We start from the raw sequence: 19,863 nt of genomic DNA, 5'->3' as shown, positions 1-19,863 counted from the left end.
GTGATTTTCCCCCTGTTGGATCAGGTGTTCATTCATTCCTGGCAGAGTTAGTCACTATCAGAAATGTTGATGAATACATATGAAACCCCCCTACTCCAATCACAGGCATTCACACATGAGTTTCTGATTTTCTAAGTGCATTCTACAACGGGCATTACAGAATCATTTATCTGCCACATAAAAGAGGATTTTATCCTCCAGTTATGTACACAAAGCCATTTAAAGTATCCTTGTACACTCTTACAGACCTTCGAGAAAGGTAGAGAAAATTTAGCTCAAGAGCCTGGCAGGTACTTCAAATACTGCAGAGAAATATAATGGAATTTTTTTTTCAAAGGGATTGTGACCCATAAACATGGAAGAGCTACCAAGGAATTTATATATTGACTCACATGGTTAATTTACCATATTAAAAAAATAAGCACAATGAAACAGTTTGTAAATGTGTTCCAAAAGTCAATTGTGTGTCTGCTTCTCTTCTAGATACTATGATACAAAGACAGGGTGGACATTCCTGTTCATCAAGGTCTATGTTAATAATAGCTGCCTTTAAAATGCTTCATTTAAATAGGAAAGTACAGAACTCCTGGTCTCTTTCACAAATATTGACTCAGTGACTTCAAAGTAATCCATAGTACGTTCTGTGTCTGACTTCTTTTCTATGTTCTGGCTGGTTTGATAACTTCACAATCTCGTATGGAAAAGAAAGGGTCTTCAAGAGGCAAGAGTAATTTAAACATCTCATGTTAAAATTCATGCTAAATTTCATAAATGTGAAAAATGCTTCTTTTACAGTCCTATGACTTAAATCTCTCCACCCTTTAATTATTAACAATGTGCACTTTTTCACAGCCTAAAAAAGCCAACAAAACCAATTCTCTATAATTGTCAAAAGCAGACAAGTTACATCTGTAAAAAATATATGTAAGATTTTATAATTTAGTTCATCTCCCTCATTTTGCAAATGTGAAAAATGAAATCCCAGAAGGATCCAAGGTCATATAGCAAATAAAGGAGGTTTTAGAGCAAAGACCCCAACTGATCCTATTCCTGGTCCAGATTATATTTCTTTTTCTTATTAGTGAAATTTTTAAATGAACTCAAATCTCTCCAATTCTGATGCCAGTCTTTGACTTATAAAAATCACAGAGGACATGCCTTGGGAAAGAAAGTATTGCATTCTTTTTTTCTTTTTTAAGTATTTTGGTGCCATTGTTTATATTCATCTAGAATTTTGGGTTCATGATCCATGTAGTTCCATGGCACTGAGACTAGAACTATCAAGAATGTTTTCATTCTGTGCAAGAGTTGACTAAAACATTTTCCTATAAATAACATTAAAATGAAAACATCACAAACTAACATAACTAGAAAATATCAAAATAACCCCCAACAGCTTTTTTTAAACTTTTTAGGGCTTTTTAGTTTTTCATGATTTGCTTATTTAATCCTACGAAGTAGATGCAATTATTACCATCTTTGTTTTGCAAGTTAGAGGTTTAAGACCTCATCTTTGGAACTTATCTTAAAATTTAAGTCACATGTCCAAGAATGCATAACTAAGACAGGAAAGAGTCAGCATTTGAATCTTTATCTGATACAGGTGTCTGCACTTTTTCCCAGGGTATAATTTTGATAACTCTCGAAATTTTGAATTCCAAAAGTTCATTTGTTACTTTGTTTCTTGAAGTTGGATGCATTTCATCGTGTAACAATATTACCAAGTTCACCTGAGCCATAGAGTAGCTTAAATAATATAACTATATCACATTTAAAAAAAATTGTGTTAGGGACCAAAGTAATTATCTCCTTGTTTTTATGAGAAAGCACGTTCTCTCTTGAGGAAGTAGAGCAGTGAAACTGAAATGTTCTTTGGCCACATGGCTCCCGTGCTAGACAGTCCTGTCACCACAACTCTGTCATCCCCCTCCATCCCTACAACTCTAAGTCATCCCCCTCCATCCCTACAACTCTGTCATCCCCCTCCATCCCTGGGGACATGATTTGCCACTGGCATGAAGGGAACTACATGATCTTGGCCCTCCACATGCTGTCAAGCCATTCCTACAAGGACCACTACCTGTGAGTTCTTGGCCATGACTCCTAACTCATTATAGACTAGTCCATACTAGTTTTTGTTTCCCAGTCTAAGCACCTACTTACCTTCTTTAACTACAGATAACCTGTCTTCTCAGGTGGGTTAGCTCAGACCTCCCTGCAATGTACGTTCAGACTAATGGAGGGGCCTACGTTGGAATACAAAGATACGACCCCAAGTTACTCTTGTTTATAATTCCAAGTCTTAGAACAACTAATTCTTCCAGAGTGATTTCTAAATGGACCAAATTCATTTTAGATGCTTAGATGAGAGATCTGGATTTTAATAGGAGATGTTCATTGCACAGACTGCAGTAATATGCTCCAATCGTAGTTTACTCTTCTGGTGGTTCTCAGCGTACATCAATTAGCTGTACATTGGATTATTCTGTAATGCCCTCTGGAATTTCAGAACTTGATAGGGATATTTTTCACATGAATATGTTCATTTGAATAGAGCTCAAAGTCAATGCAACCTGTTTCTCAACAGTTGTGTCGACTATTTTAACATATTTAATACATTCCATTTTTCTTCTATTAGATAAAGCATTTTCCATAAGCAACTTTACTGTCAGAAATCATCTAATGAGTCACAGACACTCTTGTTACAGGAGAGACGGGTCAGAAGATGAAAAAGCTAATAATATAAAGACAGTGTATTTGCTACTTTGTTAGGGAACTATCTTTTGGCTTCATGTTCTTAAAACTCTATTTTTCTTCCTCTCCCCCCTCAAAAAAAAGCAAATGTGAACGCTCACCTTAAATTATCCTATTGTTGATTTATTTATAGTCAAGTGAATTTATAAACCAAAGTACAGCATAGTGATTTAAAGAAGCTTTTTGCCATAAATTCTTATTCCTCTATGTTTTGGGGTACATTTGGAAGTTTGTTTTGTAACTGATTTTATATCTTGCATAAACAAGAATTCTGTATCTGAAATACGTAGACTTTAGAATAAAAGTTGTTTTGTTTTCATGCTGCTGCTGGAGTATTCTGGGTGCACACTCACTGTGAACGGGGCTCACAAATACAGTTGAGTTTGCACACATCTCTAATGATCTATTTAATTCCATAAATATTTAGGGAAGAAGGCCCTACTATGCAGAAGTCATGCTGTAAGATGTTCAATAGATAATTTGCGCTATAGCGTGACCTAACATGCTACACAGCAGACATGACAATAGGTTTGAAGGGTGGAAAATGGAAACTACTGAGCTTTGCAGCTGATCACAATCAAATCAGAACACATCAAAACAGCTGGTGTTCTGTGACTCAGAATCAATCAACCCGTTTTGAATCACCTCATACTTCTTTATTTCTCTTTACAGTTTCACAGAAGAGATTTAAACCAACATATGTCCTTCCCATTTGGTTAAATCCCTGCTTTGAGCTGCTTTGCTTTTCATATTCTAATACCAATGAATGAAACTGACTGTAATATAAAAGAAAAAAATAAAGGCTAGCATTAAAATGATTTTTTAACTGATGTCGCTCCATTTGTATCAAGTAAACCATATGTTCAAATAGAATGCCTGCAAGAAACACAAAGTTTTAAGATTATGTTGTGGAATGAGGATAATTCTGCATCAGCAGTATTTATGTGATTTATACATGTGGCAAAGTCATTGTAAATGTATAAGTTTATAATTAATAATTTAACAATTATGCAAATGATGGTATCTTGGGAAAATCAATAGTAAGTAAATGGAAGTTAAAAGTTATGATGTGTTTTGGTTTCTGACACTAGCTCTTCTTTTTGTTCTGCTAGGTACCTGTTACACCATTCTTTGGCGAAGGTTATTCAGCAGTGGTGACCCCTTGCAATCGAACACTCTACAAATTATTATCTCTGGACTCCCAGCTGACACCCTGCCGGAGGCAAGAGCTACTAAGCCAACTGGAACTGTGCCTTTTCTCTTGTCAAGGTTTTTTTCTTACACAGGAAAAAGAAAGAAAAAAAAAAGATGAAGTTGGGCAAAGTGGAGTTCTGCCATTTTCTGCAGCTAATAGCTCTTTTCCTGTGTTTGTCTGGGATGAGTCAAGCAGAGCTCTCCAGGTCCCGATCAAAGCCCTATTTCCAATCAGGGAGGTCCCGGACCAAGCGCAGCTGGGTGTGGAATCAGTTCTTTGTGCTGGAGGAATACATGGGTTCAGACCCTCTCTATGTAGGAAAGGTAGGGCATTTGGCCTTTCAAAGTCACAAATGATTATTGTGAATGTCTGTGTTTGGATAGAGAACTGCTCTTTTTGCTTTGGGGGTGGAAAATGTAAACTATTACTCCTGTGAAATAGTTCATGAAGTTTTTGGCATTAGCCACTTGGAAATTATAGTCCAGATTGTTATCCATACGTTGAAGCCATAACTTAGGGAGTGATGTTTATTTCTAGAAACAGAGGAGGAGTCTACAGATGCCTAGTTAACCATGATTGTGGCACACTAGTAAAACTTTTATTTCCAAAATTAGAACAAGAATATTCATGAATAAATGAAGAGTAGTGGGGGCTTATAGGCAGTTGGTTTTTTAGCTTCTTTTTGGGGGCGGGGAGTACTATATAAATGATGCACATACTAACTTTATGCTTATATATGCTTTTCTGATACTTGTAATTTATTTTTTTCATTAACTTTTCTTTTTTTCCTTTTTTGGTTATTATGTTAATCACCATACATTACATCATTAGTTTTTGATGTAGTGTTCCATGATTCATTGTTTGCGTATAACACCCAGTGCTCCATGCAGTACGTGCCCTCTTTAATACCCAGCACCAGGCTAACCCATCCCCCTACCCCCTCCCCTCTAGAACCTTCAGTTTGTTTCTCAGAGTCCAGAGTCTCTCATGGTGAGCGCTGTGAATTGTGTAAGACTGCTTTTCTGACACTTGTAATTTAAAGACTGCAAAGTGAAATTATCGAGCCTATTGTCCCTCATTTATGAGCAATTCTGACCCACTTTTCTTAGTGATGGTCTTGTTTTGATGGATCCGTTGTTTTGTTTTCTTTTTTTAGATTTTCCTTTTGGTTAAAAATGAATGGGAACAGAAGTCAGTTTCTAATTGGTATCAGACAAAAATGGGCAGTTTGTGGTACGTGTTTGGGGGCCAAGTGGTAGCCAAATTGGGATGTTTTTTCACAGCTTCTTTCTGTGTGACTATTTGGGTAGGGGATTTCCATTCAAGTGCTTTCTGAACTGAAGGCCCTTCGAGAAAGCATGGCCCTACCATCCTCGTAACATGTTCCCAGTCTCTACTCTACTGCAGGTTTGCTTATGTAAACATTTCCCAAAGTTCTCAGCTTTGCGCTTGGTACTGGTAAAGAGTTTCTAAGTAGCGCACACCGGCAAGGTATCTATACATCTGCATTTCTGCTCTTCACTTGGCCAGTGTTCTGCATCTCTTCCTGATAAAATGAAGCACAGCAAACTGATGAATTTATCCATGAGTGAATTTTCAACTTTGAATAACTGAGAAAGAATCTTTGTTATGTATTCCATGGGCCATTGTTTCATTTGAACACATCTTAAGGAAGAGGGGAAAATCTGTTTTTGTTGGTGGGGTATCTACATAAGTCAAAGTAATCTTTATTATTTTATTCCTTTTATGCCTCTATATTTTATAAATACTGACTGATACTGTACTGTAAACAAAGAGGACCTGAACAAGTTAAGAGTTTCTAGGCATGTGGATTAGGATGTTTTTGTGGCCCAGCGGTAGCATTTTTCTGCCCTGAGAAAGGATATGTAAGTACACAAGAGTTTTTGTGCATATATTTTTTATAGCCATTCTACCTTTATCAATAGTACCGTCACACAGACTGTGCACTTACTGCAGTTCTCTCTCAATCTCTCTCATTCATTTTCTTGTCAACAAAGTGAGAGCAATAATCATTATGCAGTGTTATTGACTAGGAATCAGGCCCTTAATTTCATTTATTTTTAATGCGTAGTTAACAGATTCATCAAACTTTTTTCAGTAGATAGGTATATAATATTCAATGAATTCAGAAAGAGTCGGTAGTTATGAGGTGAAATCACACTTTTATGGGAATGTAAAGTTTTCTAAAGGCAACTGAAATATTCCCGTTAATTTAGTTTTTAAGTGGAGTTGCCCGAATGAGGTTGACACTTTGAAATAAACATAATTTAAAATTTTAAAAACACCCTATTTTAAATTTTAAAATTTTCACATCATAATTGAGAATGCTTATATTGAATCCCTGTAAGGCCATTTAGAATTACAGAAACGCATACCCCTAGGTGACTTAAATTCCAAATGCATATAAAGCTACTAGGCGATGCTATTGAAATTTTTCTAAGAGAAATTGTGTGGTTTCTTGATTAATGAAAGAGATATTCTGTGCTTTTCTTTCAATTAATCAGAGACCATCACTTAGTAGATTTTATGTGACAGGAAACAAGTTTGTGCTTATCTCTTGGCAGGCTGTATATTGGGAGTTCAATACTGTCATTCACGGTAAAAAGAATGTCCAGGATGGTAAATAGGTTAAAAACAAAACAAAACAAAAAACAAAGCCTTGATTGACAAAAACAGACAAGTCCAGGAAAAGGACAGTAAAATAACTTGAGATGGAAAGGGAATTGATAGACACAACAGGCTTCAAAGGGGCAATTTATATTTGCTTGGAAGAAGGTGGCAGAGAACTTGAATAGTGTAGATTGTACATATGAGATGATGAAATGATTCTCCTTAGGTTGGCGCTCTGAATAAAAAGTTATAATAATGACTTTGACCTCTACATTTTCGATCACTTGGGTTATGTAGAATAAACATATTTTCCTTTTTTTTTAATTGAGGAGGGAAATGCCTATGAACAAAAGTTTTCACAAGACCTAGAAAATGAAAAAAAATTATAAATGAAGATGTGAAAACCTGGAGAGGCAGATGTTCATGGGAAGAAAAGAAGGCATGCGATCATTACTTTTTACAGACATGTATTTAAACCTATACTAATTAGATGGTTGGACTCTTAGTCTTCCTGACAAAATCTAGTTACTTAATTTGGAAAATATAATGTCCTTGATAAACTTGATAGCTTAATTTGATCACATAATGGATATTACAGTGTGTGTTAAACTGACTACAGTTTCATTGTGGAATCTACCACTTCCTAATAGTTCTAGAATTTGTGTTAAATTACCTAATAGTACTAAAATTTACCTCATCTCTAAAATGGGAACGATGATACCTATAATTCAAGTGTCTTTCTGAGAATAAATGAGATCAAAATATTTGGAACATGTATTCATTTAACCTAGACATTCTGTTTCTCTACTACATATTGCTTATAAAATGACCGCATTTGGATGATCTGTTCCATTATATGTCCAGTGTTGTATTTGTGATCCTTCAGGTGAAAACAGGCATTATTTTATGTACTAAGTAGTATTTAAACTTATTGCAGTTATTTAGGAGAATAGTCTGTGTTGGGTGTGCTTAGGAAAACAGCATGTTTTTAATATTTGTATATGATTAGACTATGGCAAAATATGATTAGGAAGCAGATGATTCTATCTTGAATTCTGATGTCAGAGAAATGATACCTGCAATTTTTAAGACCATTGAATTTGGAGATCATATTTATGGCTGGTGGGCAACAAGATCAGTTAAATGACTGTACAGTAAATAAAATATGGTCTTTATGACATTGAGGATAATGAGGTCAGAGGATGCTGTGACCTTTTTATTTTAGCCAATTTCCTGTGTTTGTCTAACATAATAAGTCAAGATCAAAGCAGAACAGTTTGTTGAAGGGGGACCAGGAGGTCTTCTAGAACCTTCACCAAGAGACCTTCATGGTATGCAATTCTGGGCTGTGTTAGAATTTGGCATTTATCATTAGCATCCCACCTTATTCTTGTGATACCAACGAATAAACTCCTGAATCTAAATGTATAGACTTAAGGAAACAATCACTAGACATTACTGTGGCAGAACTTTTTGTTGTTGTTATTATTGAGGTATAATTGATATATTACATTGTATTAGTTTTAGGCATACAACAAAATGGTTCAATATTTCTATGTATTGTGAAATGGCCACTGCAATAAGCCTAGTCAACATCTGTCACCCTACACTAACATGTTTACAATTTTACCTTTTCTTGCGATGAGAACTTTTTAAGATCTCTTCCCATAGGAATTTTCAGATATGCAGTGGAAGATCATGAACTATAGTCGCCATGCTGTGCAGAGTACCATTTTAGAGTAACAGTGCACCATTCCCCAAGAGTATTTCTTAATTACCGTCATGCCTGTTTCCTTGTCCTTTTACAGGGAGAATGAGGCGGAGAGTCCTTTCTTTCCCCCCTGTGACTTCATGCTTCCTGAATTGGTTATTTGAAGTACACAGGAAGTAGCAGTTTCTAGCCATCTCATTGCACCACAAGGCACTTTTCTAGATTAGTCTTTTCCTCACCTTGGCATTTCTCACTTAACGTCCCCTACTCATCTGACAAAAAAAAAAAAAAAAAGTCTAGAGAAGCCCATGGGCCTCGGCCTCTGTTCCGGGTATTATGTGTTTTTCATCTCTCCTACCATAATGGGCTGCCAGCCGATCCCTGCGCTCTGGGCTGTTACTTTCACTGAAATGTCTGCTTCTCTAGCTGTTAACATCACTCTTGCCTTTTCTGCTGCTCCCCTTTTCCCCCTCATTCAGGGAGAATTTATACCTGTTATCCCATTCGAAATCAAATATATAGAAATGCAGAAATTCACTCTGCTTTAAATCTAAGCTTGCTGGAAAAGAAATAAAAAATAAATTTAAGCTTGCTGGAAAGTGTTGGTGAGCATTTTCAGTGCATTTAATTACACCTCAGCAGTATCTCCTACCAAGAGATTCTCTGTCTACTGATAACTGAAGCTACACTCAGTGTTCCAGAAAGGAAATTTTCTTCTTTTTTAAAAAAAGATTTTATTTATTTCTGAGAGATAGAGAAAGAGCATGAGAGGGGGGAGGGGTAAAGAGCGAGGGAGAAGCAGGCTCCCCGCTGAGCTGGAAGCCCAATGTGGGACTTGATCCCAGGACGCTGGGATCCCGATCTGAGCTGAAGGCAGACCCTTACCTGACTGCGCCACCCGATCTGAGCTGAAGGCAGACCCTTACCTGACTGCGCCACCCAGGTGCCGCCAGAAATTTTCATCTTGAAGATAGATTGTGTTTAGAAATTGAGTTCTGAATTAGATTCCATAACTGGGCAAATTTATATTAAATACACAAAAAGAAGATAATCACAAATATTAGTTACTTAGGAGCATGTTCATCATGGTAACATTTATATTTTGTAGATTTGGGAGGGGAAAAATGCAAAAGTGTCCTCCAAATATGTAGATTACTTAAGGTTGGCTCCAGTCTTAGAAGAAAGCAGATAGTTTGTTTTCCTTCTGTATATACGGAAAACCAATTTTCACACTATTTTTATAACCAGAGTGAATTAAGAAGATCCTCGTTCTTTCTGTTTCTTTACTGACAGAAATGTGGAACTCTTGTGGCTTCGAAAGGAATTTGCACATGTATCAGCTCTATGGGATACAAATAAGTTTAGAATTTTAGAAATACTCTTTTGGCGGTTATTTTTAGTTCCTATAATATCCAATGTAACTATAAAGTGTTAAGTGCATTTTCTTCACATAAAATCAATAATTCAGAGTCTTTGTTTATTTCCTTTAAACTATGAGGGAAATAAAACATGTCAGATTTTGCCGCTAAAATGAGAAAAACCTACTATTAATTCAGTTTAATATTGCTCATTTTCTCTTCAACGTTATCTTAGGTTAGAAATGAAGGTTATAATTACCAAAGGCTTTATCAGGTGAGACTGACTACACAGCTTAAAATGGAGGAAAGGAAGCTTACAGTTACCCACCTAATTATAGTCAAACTAGATAGTCTAGATTAGCTCTAAATTTTCTGATTATGTTGATCAGAGTCATTTAAAAATGCTGTCATCTTTAACATGTGTTTTTGTTTGTACATATTTTACTTGTCATACGTTTGGTGGTGGGAGAAGCAAAAATTAAAATAACGTTCCTGGTATACCATTGTGTTTTCACATTGTACGCGTGCTGTGTTTTTAAGTGCAAAAGACGGGAGATAACCTGAAATGATGATATTGGGCCTTTCTGTAGTTAAGTGCACTGTAATTGTTTGACAAGCTTTATATGTAGGGCTCATTAATACAGAGTTGCAGGAATTGCAGCAGTCTCTGTAACTCACCAAGATAAATGACAGAATTAGGTAAACAGGACAGTCACGGAGCCTTTGCTGGTTCAAGCATATATAGATAAGAACTATATTGGAAGGAATTTCATCCTAATCATTTTGCATGATTTATATTGATTATCTCTCAAATTCTCTTTGGCATGCTATAAAGCTGTTTTGTGTTCTCTCTCTCTTTTCTTCTTCAAATACTTATCAAGGAACTATTCTATGATAGGTATCATGTGAGATAGGAGAGTTTAAAAAAATAAAACAAAAAACCTCTTCTCCTTCATAAAATTTAATCTGGTTGATAAGCCAAGCAGGTAACCAGATGGCATTGGGAAGTAGTAAATTCTACAGGTAATCTACAGCTGTCAAGGTGGGAAAAACAGAGGAACTAATTCATGGATCCATGAACAAATGCTTGTATGAGGATGCCTCTGTGATTTCATAATCCTTTTATACAATCTTCAAATCAAAGCAAAAAAAAAATCACTTTCTTCGAAAGTAGGACAGAGTCTTTTAAAATTGTATTGGGGGAAACTTTATATAGTAGAAAGATCAGTAAATAGAAACCCTAGGTTATACTTACAAGTTTCTCATTTTGAGCAATGCTCTTAAAGCATAATAAAAGTTTATCCTTACACTGTAAAATGGAGATCAAGTAGGTGAACATTTAACACATTTTATTTTAAAATAATTTCAGACTTCCAAAAAGTTGCTGAATACTGTTCCTAAGCCCAGCTTCTCCAAATGTTAGTATCGTTACATGATGACACCTGCTATTTAAACCAGGAAATGAACATTGGTATAATACTATTTACTCAACAAATTGTATTCAACAATTTCTGATTGTTACAGTACTTTTTCTGATAGGAGCCTACCCAGTATCACATCTTGCATTTATCTTGTTTCTTAGCCTTTTCCAGTCTGGGATAGTTCTTTGGTCTTTCATTGTCATTCTTGACCATTTGGTAGCATATTTTACAACCTAGCTTAGTTTCATGTTTCTTCCTAATGGAGACATTCTAAGCGATGTAGTTTTGCCAAGGATGCCACAGAAGGAATGCTGTGCACTTCTCAGTACATTCTGTCAGTAGATACAGATGTTGATATATTCATTAGTAGTGATGTTGACTTTGGTTGCTTGGTTAAGGTGGTGTCTGCTAGATTCTTCTGCTGAGAATACATGTGAAAGTTTTGAAATCTTGAAGGAGGTATAAAACTATGCTCTCACTATGAATTGGAATAAATACTACAACTCGTTTGAGGGGGGCTTATTGGCTGATGGTCTGTTGTCCATTTTTAGGGATGAGGAGTGGATTCATCTGAAACGTGCGTCAAGTTTAAATCTATAATACCATCAGGTAATGCCCATAATTTTATATAGTAATTGATTTAATTTCTCAAAAGCACATCAATTTAATATGTTTCAGGGAAATTGATTTTTTTTGAGCCCAGGCAATAATATTCTCTATAGTCCAGTATTCCAAGATGTTTACTGATCTAGAGTTAACAACAAGAGCTTTTTCCTCCATTGTTTACAAAATATAATGAACCATTTTACACTGGAAGGTGAGCCACAAATACTTAAACCTCATAATTGTACATAAACATTGTTTTAGAAAATAATACTCAGAGTTCACTAATGTAGAAGAAGTAGCTCAAGAGAGTGCAATCGAATGTCGTACATTTTAATATAATCACAGGATAGTTGAAATCTAAACAATGAGTAGAATTATATTTAATGTTTGAGAAGATTTAGTAATGACAATTTCTCCTAATGATCCCTTTCAGAGGCTATAAAATTTGTTTCATGGTCAATGCTGATTAAATCTTCAGAGTTAGGAAGGAGCCATTCTCCTATTAGAAATGAGGTTATTGATACATTTGGAAGTAAAATAAGTAGAGTAAGGGAACAATCATTGGAGCTATAATTCAGAAGGGTTAGAAAACAAATCTGGATGCTTATATCAATTCTGAGAAGTAAATTTCTGGAAAAAATGTTAATAAGGTGTTTTAGGTCTACAAATATATTTTGTTTTCTTGCAAAGTATCAGATCATGTTGTGTTACTGCCAAGCTCTTTTAACATAGTTTTTGAAACTTTTACCTTTAAAATGGCATGTATTCAGAAAAAGAACAAATACATTTATGGGGCTGTCAAATCATTTTATACCACTTACTAAAATTTAACAAATCTTGAAACTGAATATGGTTAGAATAATAAGCAATGTTTGTAATGCAGAGATTAAATGGTATTTAGCCAGGACACAGGAATATTAAAAATGAACCTTAGAACTGAAATTTTCAGAATAAGGTGTACAAAAAGAACAAACTATTGAGAGTCTGGGAAGAAAGTATTTAGGACTTTCATCCCATTTTCTTAAAACTGTCATCCTTTAAAAATTCTCATCTTTGGTATATGAAATATACAATATACTTAAGGAGTTTTAACTGATAACTACCTTTTCAGACAAGTGGGATGACCAGGAGCCCATCCCAGAGGGGGTTATAAAAGAGATAAAGGAGTTTTATAACCAACTGGCCCTACCTTGCAGGACAGTATTCCATTGAGCTAGTGTGGGTCCATGGAGTATTAGTTAGGTAGACCTGGAGCAAGATAGGCTCCAAAGTTAGTGGAGTTTACTTTTGCATCTCATGGCTTACTATTTCAGTATAAGGGAAGGTCTGAACACATCCCAATATATGGCATCTAGAGAAAAGGAAATGGTCAGGAAAATACTCATGTTGGACTCAGCCAGGCTTAGGTCTTCTCAGGCCAAAAGCCTGGGAGTTATCTTTAGAGCTGTCACTACACAAGCAAAAGAGTGAATGAGAGAGATAGAGCCCAAAAGATGTGTATATGTGTGTTGGGGTGGGGGTAAGGGGAAAAAGATAGTACGGTGAGGCCATCTACATTCCTAGTCAAGTTAGAATCCTTGTCTTCTGTAAGATAAAGGCAGAAGACTAATTTCTCAAGATGGGGCTCTGTTACTGGAATGGTAATTACAAGAACCAAAATGATTAACATCATTCCAGCAAGTTTTGTGTGTAAACAGTGTGCAATTATCTGATAAGAATGCTTCCCTTAGAATATTTACTTATCTTCTTAGTTAAAATGCTGACATGTTTAAAGGTATTTAACTGAAAACACACAATCAAGATTTGGACAACACATACATAATGCTCAACAGATGTGAGTTTGAAAGATTTGTGATGATCACTAGTGAAATTAGTCAAACCCTACTTAAATTAGATTTTTCTGATTTGTGAGTCATTTAAGGGTCCACATTGGAGCAGAATGTGTGTGGAGAGTAAAAGATTACACATTCTGCACTTGGTTTGAAATGACGAAGAAATAAAAGTCAGCATTTTCTTTTTCATAACATATTTGAGAAACTCAGTTCTGTATCTCACACCCACTCTATCCTTGACAGAGTTTATATAATTTTCTCAACTGAATCATAACAGAGCTGGATTTAGGCGGCTAACTAATTTTGCTTATTCAGGAGAAGCAGATACTGGTGAGTTATAGTCATTGGGATTCAATGTAATTATATATAAAAAAAAGTGAAGCTACCATCAGTTAAAAATGATTGCTAAGGAATTAGGTGAGGAATATCACATGACTGTCGCACATGGAGAGAGCTGATTTGTCATGCTAGTCACACATGGAGTATATAAAGAGATACAGAGCCACGTCTAAAATAAGTAACTTGAATTGTACGACAGATACGCAACCTTGGGAATGGGCTTTCTACAAAGATTAGTATCAAATGATGGGATGGTATTATAAAGCTTGACATTGAAATTAAAAATACAAGCTTTATTGCAAAGGATAAGTTATCTTTTTAGTTGATCATTATGACATTTGCAAATAGACTTTTACCTGTGGTGTAACAGCTAGGTTCAGTGAATTTGGGAGAGCAGTTGTGGAGTGTAATGATCTGAAACAAGACTGTTTTTCCCATTGATTAGATCATTTGTTGGAAACATGAATCCAGTTGATGGTGGTAAATATATACAAATGAATGAAGAGGATTCAGGGTTAGGGTTAGAAGGAGGTGGTGCATTCTGTTTCAGATCCAATTAAGATTTCACAGTGGAATTTATGATGAAAAACATAGGGAACTAATATTCCAATTATTAATCTCTTCTAATACATATATTTTTTAGTGCTACTTTCTTCACGCTGTCTGTGGTTTCTGACTTATGTTTAAGTTTGATTCTCTGTAAACTCTGGGCACACTGACAAAGTCTAATTTTTCACAGCACTCCATTTTTAATTTTCTACCCTGAGCTGAAGGATGTGTGGGAGAGATTGAAGCTTTAAGGAGGAAGGAGTTGAAGCTACTTCAGAGGATAGCTCTTTTTATTATTTTTTTCAAGCAATGACCTCTCTTGGAATTTAGCAAAAACAAATTTTGTGCAATTTTGGTTATGAAATATGCATTATCACAAAGATTTTTTTTGCAAATCACATTTCCTTAATGAAATCTAAATATTATGTAAATATCAAATATTTTCATCAAAAGAAAATCTATTCTTTTTTTAAAACTTATTTTTAATATTAGAGCTGCCTGGGGCTTTAAATCTCATTCACTATACTCTCTTTCTGAATTCATAAATTCTTATGCAGTAACTATGATGCGTGATCAGGTAGCCATAGGTCTATTTTAGCTGGGGCAGGAATGGGGGTAAAAACACACTTTTCAGTCATGTGAGCTGGGTTTGAATAGTGGCTCCACCACTTGAGAATGGTGTGAAATTTAAGCAAATAACTTATTTTTTCTCATTCATTCACTTATAAAATAGGAACAACAATATTAACCTCACAAGGCTGTTGCAAGCATAAAAAGAAGGATAGAATTAATACAAAAGCATACAATAAAGTATGAAAGTGAGAGAGTGTATTTCCAAAAGTGAGTGAGCTTCCTGAGGAAAGAGATCTTGTCCACTACAAACGTGGTGCCTGGATGTACTGTATTGACAGCTATTAAATGCACAGGAAACTCACAGAAATGGGTTGCACTGGAGGTGTGGTGAGAAGAGCTTTAGGACAACTCTTAAATTTTTAGGAACTTGAGTTATACTTGGCTCTTAAAGTATTTGAAGGCAGGGGCACCTGGTGGCTCAGTCAGTTAGGCATATGACTCTAGGTTTCGGCTCAGGTCATGATATCAAGGTCCTGGGGTTGAGCCCCACATCCTGCTCCATGCGCAGTGAGGAGTCTGCTCGAGATTCTCTCTCTCCCTCTGTCCCTCCCCTGACTCTCACCCAGTCTCTCTCTCAAATAAATAAATCTTTAAAAACTGAAATATTTGAAGGCAGGTATTTTGCATCCCCCAATTTTAAATAATGCTTGAAAAGATTAACTTTATCTCAAGCATTTCATTTATGACATGATTTCCAGAATTTTCCTCATACTTTGCTTGTTTCTCAGTGTCTCAACATATGACAATCAGGATTAAACTTCACTAATTTATAACTGATCCAGTCATTTCAAAACAAGAAAAATGGAGATTTTAATTTCCCTCGGTATGAATTCTGCTGTTAACACAGCTATGACTACATTACTTATCATTGTTAGTATTATTGTTATTAGAATTATCATCTCTTGAAGAAAACAATGCAAAAAATCAGGGTTTGAAACTAAACATATATGATCGTAAAGTAGTGAATACACAAAAGGAAGCTATAATAAAATTGAATATTAACTAAGAAAGCCAAAATTGATCTCTCCAAATACTGTTTTCCTCAGAAAAATGTTAAATGAGGAGCCTAGTAACTCTTCTTCCAGAGCACACTCTTGAAAACTTCGGCACAGGTTACCCATATTGGCTTTCTTGTACCCTTCCCTTCAGGTGTCTCTGCATTCTTCTGTGGTTTTATAAGTTAAAATGATCTTTTTTCATACATTCCAGGCAGAGAGACAGCTTATCACCTTGTTAATACATCCCACAACTATGGGGCCAGGACATGGCATTTTCCACGTTACTGAGTCTGATGCATCTAAGTGAACACCATTCCCTGAGGGCTGTCAGTGGGAGTGTCTAAAGCTACACCAATTCTCAGACCATTTCCAGGCTACAGTCTGCTGGTAAGGTGCGAGGCCCGAGAGACAGGCCTGATCTGAGTGATAGTTCTCCCACCCTGATGACCCATGGTCATGGATTTTGCCACCTCTATAATTCCTAAGATGGCCTGACCCTGCTCTAAAATCTGCCATAACCCAGCAGAAGGAATAAATAAAGAGAAAAAATGTTGGGGGAAGGAGATAGGTTATTTTAGAGCTGTCTGGAGTGTTCAGTGCTAAAGATACAAGGAATATTTCAGTTTTCTGATAAACACATAGAGGATAAAAGGAAACCGGGATTAGACCCCACAAGTCATGGCTTTACAAAGGTAGGATGGAAATATTTTGTTTTGTTTTCCCATAGGGAATTGGAAATTATGCAGCAATATGTACGTTTCATGATCATATTTGGATATATTACCTAGTATGAGTGGTAATGAATTGGCAGATTATGCAAGTGCATAGAGAGGAAGTTTAGCCTAGTTGTTAAATCCTACCTCAGTCTCATAAATCAGGGAGATCTGAGTGTGAATCTCAGCATCACAATTTAGTTAGAAATTAATGTTTCTGTCAGCTTAATCTCCATTAAAATGGGTTCATAATAGGCCTTATGTAATAGTTGTTAAAACTGTAAAGTGCTTCATGTTAGTACATGGAAAACATTCATTAATGGTTATCTGTTATTGTTAATAATAGTGATACATATTTTTACTCTGCTTTCAATCTCTATTTTCTATAATTAACCTGAGTCAGGTGTTTTCTTTTAAAAGAATATATTTTTTAAAACAATCTGTAGTCTAAGGAGAAAACAGAGATAAACGTAAGCAGGATTCATCACATTGTCATACTTTGTGACCACAGACAAGTCCTTTAAATTACGTCTCCTTATCCTTTACCTATCACGAGGGGACAGTAGATAGAACCTCCAATGGGTGACACCTGTTAAAGTGCTTTGAAATATATAAATTATTAAACTTTGAATTTATTTCTGATGAGAAGAATAGTTACTAGTTATATTTATGAAATATTAGGGTAGGAACAGAATTTGCACCTCATTGATAAGTAATACTTTGATATGTACCATAAAAATACTTTCAGGATTTGACTGTTTTAAATATTATACATTCAGGATCAAATCAGATTTAAAATTACATAAGACAACTTTTCAAACCACACATTTGCAGAAAGGGCAGAGCACACACATGCACACACAGAGGATTGCTTTATTCTCAAATACTTTCCAAATCCAGAAAGCTCTCTTTGAGAGTTTCCAAGGAGCCAGGGGATTCCAGTATCACTAGGATTCTACTGAATGACAGTGATGCTTAATAGAACTAGATAAGTGAGATTGCTTGTTAATCTCTGCTATTTTTTTTTAAGACGATACCTTACGTCTGAACTTCATCTTTATTTGGTCTGAAGTTTGGCTCAAACCTATTATTTGGGTTTACCTATTCTATACTCGTTGAGTTCTGAATTCAGAAACTGAGTTTGACTAAATCATTTTAGTTCCAAAAATGGAACTCTTTTTATTTTTATTGTTTTATTTTTTAATAGTTTTTTATTGTTAATTTTAATGTAAAACCATACATTACATCATTAGTTTTTGATGTAGTGTTCCATGATTCATTGTTTGTGCATAACACCCAGTGCTCCACGCAGAACATGTCCTCTTCAATACCCATCACCAGGCTAACCCATCCCCTTACCCCCCTCCCCTCTAGAACCCTCAGTTTGTTTTTCAGAGTCCATCGTCTCTCATGGTTCATCTCCCCCTCCGACTTACTCCCCTTCATTCTTCCCCCCCTGCTATCTTCTTTTTTTTTTCTTAACATATATTGCATTATTTGTTTCAGAAGTACAGATCCGTGATTCATCAGTCTTGTACAATTCAGAGGGCTCACCATAGTACATACCCTCCCCAATGTCTATCACCCAGCCACCCCACCCCTCCCACCCCCCACCACTCCAGCAACCCTCAGTTTGTTTCCTGAGATTAAGAATTCCTCATATCAGTGAGGTCATATGATACATGTCTTTCTCTGATTGACTTATTTCACTCAGCATAAAACCCTCCGGTTCCATCCACGTCATTGCAAATGGCAAGATCTCATTCCTTTTGATGGCTGCATAATATTCCATTGTGTATATATACCACACCTTCTTTATCCATTCATCTGTCAATGGACATCTTGGCTCTTGGAACTCTTTTTAAATATCTCCAGCCTAAGGATTGAGAATTAGTGCTGCTTGCAGAACATTTTTGGAGTAGTAAAATTCTGACACTTTGAGAGAATATCTTGATATAATTTGAATATTTGTCTAAACAGGTATTTTTTCCCTTCATGTCATTAGATAAATAAAGAGAAACCAACTATTTTACAATTCTGATAGTTTCACCAATGTACAGGAGGTAGGACAGAGAGCATTCATATTGGGAAATACAGCCAGCTTTTAAGAATTGCCATTGCAGAGGAGTCTGTTCAGGCAGGCAGGTGTTCTAGAATATAATTAAAGAAAACCCAGAGGGAAAAAGAAGGACAGAGGTTATTTTCCCCTTTTTTTATAAATTAAAAAAAAATGAAAGGCAAGATGTTGAAATAAATCATCCAAAGAATATGGGATACAAAGGGAGAAGGGCGTCCTTAAATAGAGTTCAACAATGTAAAGCTGAGGAAATGCTTCTGTAGCTAAGTATTTTTTTCATGTACAAAAATAATCATGTCTGCTCACTACATACTAAATGAAAGCCATGTGAGATTTAGGACAAATTCTATACAATTTGACCATGAAAAACTTCAAGGTTTCTAGATAAAATGGATGCTAAACTCACCCAAAAGCTCATAGGTTGCTTATTGTACGATGTTTGCAGTGAGGCTTGCTTATAGGTGAAAAGAAACACTTCTCAGGCTGGAACAAATTTATCCATTCAGATGGATAAATTCATGTCTTATCCATGCAAATACAAGCATCTAGTTGAGTTGAGAGAATATGTTACCTTAGGGTAATTTCTTTTTTCTTTATCCCCTGCCATATATGATGTGAGAATTCTAATAAATCACACCCTGCTCCCATCCACCACCAGAGTATAAGAAGTATTCACCTTAAAAATAAGTACATAGTTTTTGTATATAAAATTTATAATTAAATAAAAATGAATTTTATAAAGTTAAAAAAGTAAGTACATAAAACATGACAATAATGCAAAAATAAATGTATGCAAGATTATTCAAGTGTCCCTTTTGTTGGATTTGTAACAATGTCTGCCTAGAGAAACAATTCTTTACTCACATTTGTTTTACTCTTGATTATATCTCATTGAAATGTGTCATCAGCCATTCAGTGATTTTAATCTGTATTTTTCAGGGAGTCAATGACTTTTCCTTTATATTTACTTTATGCTGATCTACAATAAAATGCTATAGCTAAGTGTTTATCATTTTTATCAAGCACTGGTACTGGGCTGATTCAAT

At 35.6% G+C, this 19,863-nt stretch overlaps 1 protein-coding gene across 1 annotated transcript in view; it reads left to right on the top strand.

Annotated features, from left to right (window-relative positions):
- The first annotated feature begins 4,062 nt into the window (after positions 1–4,062).
- CDH7 (cadherin 7) overlaps positions 4,063–19,863 on the top strand; it is a 116,010-nt gene continuing 100,209 nt past the window's right edge. Inside the window, exon 1 of the mRNA XM_028102955.1 lies at positions 4,063–4,272. Within this exon, the coding sequence (XP_027958756.1) occupies positions 4,063–4,272 (210 nt within the window). The remainder of the gene's footprint in view (positions 4,273–19,863) is intronic.

Source organism: Eumetopias jubatus, unplaced genomic scaffold (assembly GCF_037043125.1).
Source record: "Eumetopias jubatus isolate StellerSeaLion01/CBP00866 unplaced genomic scaffold, mEumJub1_p1.0 scaffold_16, whole genome shotgun sequence".
Lineage (NCBI taxonomy): Eukaryota > Metazoa > Chordata > Mammalia > Carnivora > Otariidae > Eumetopias > Eumetopias jubatus.
This window is presented reverse-complemented; position numbering and strand designations above follow the sequence as displayed.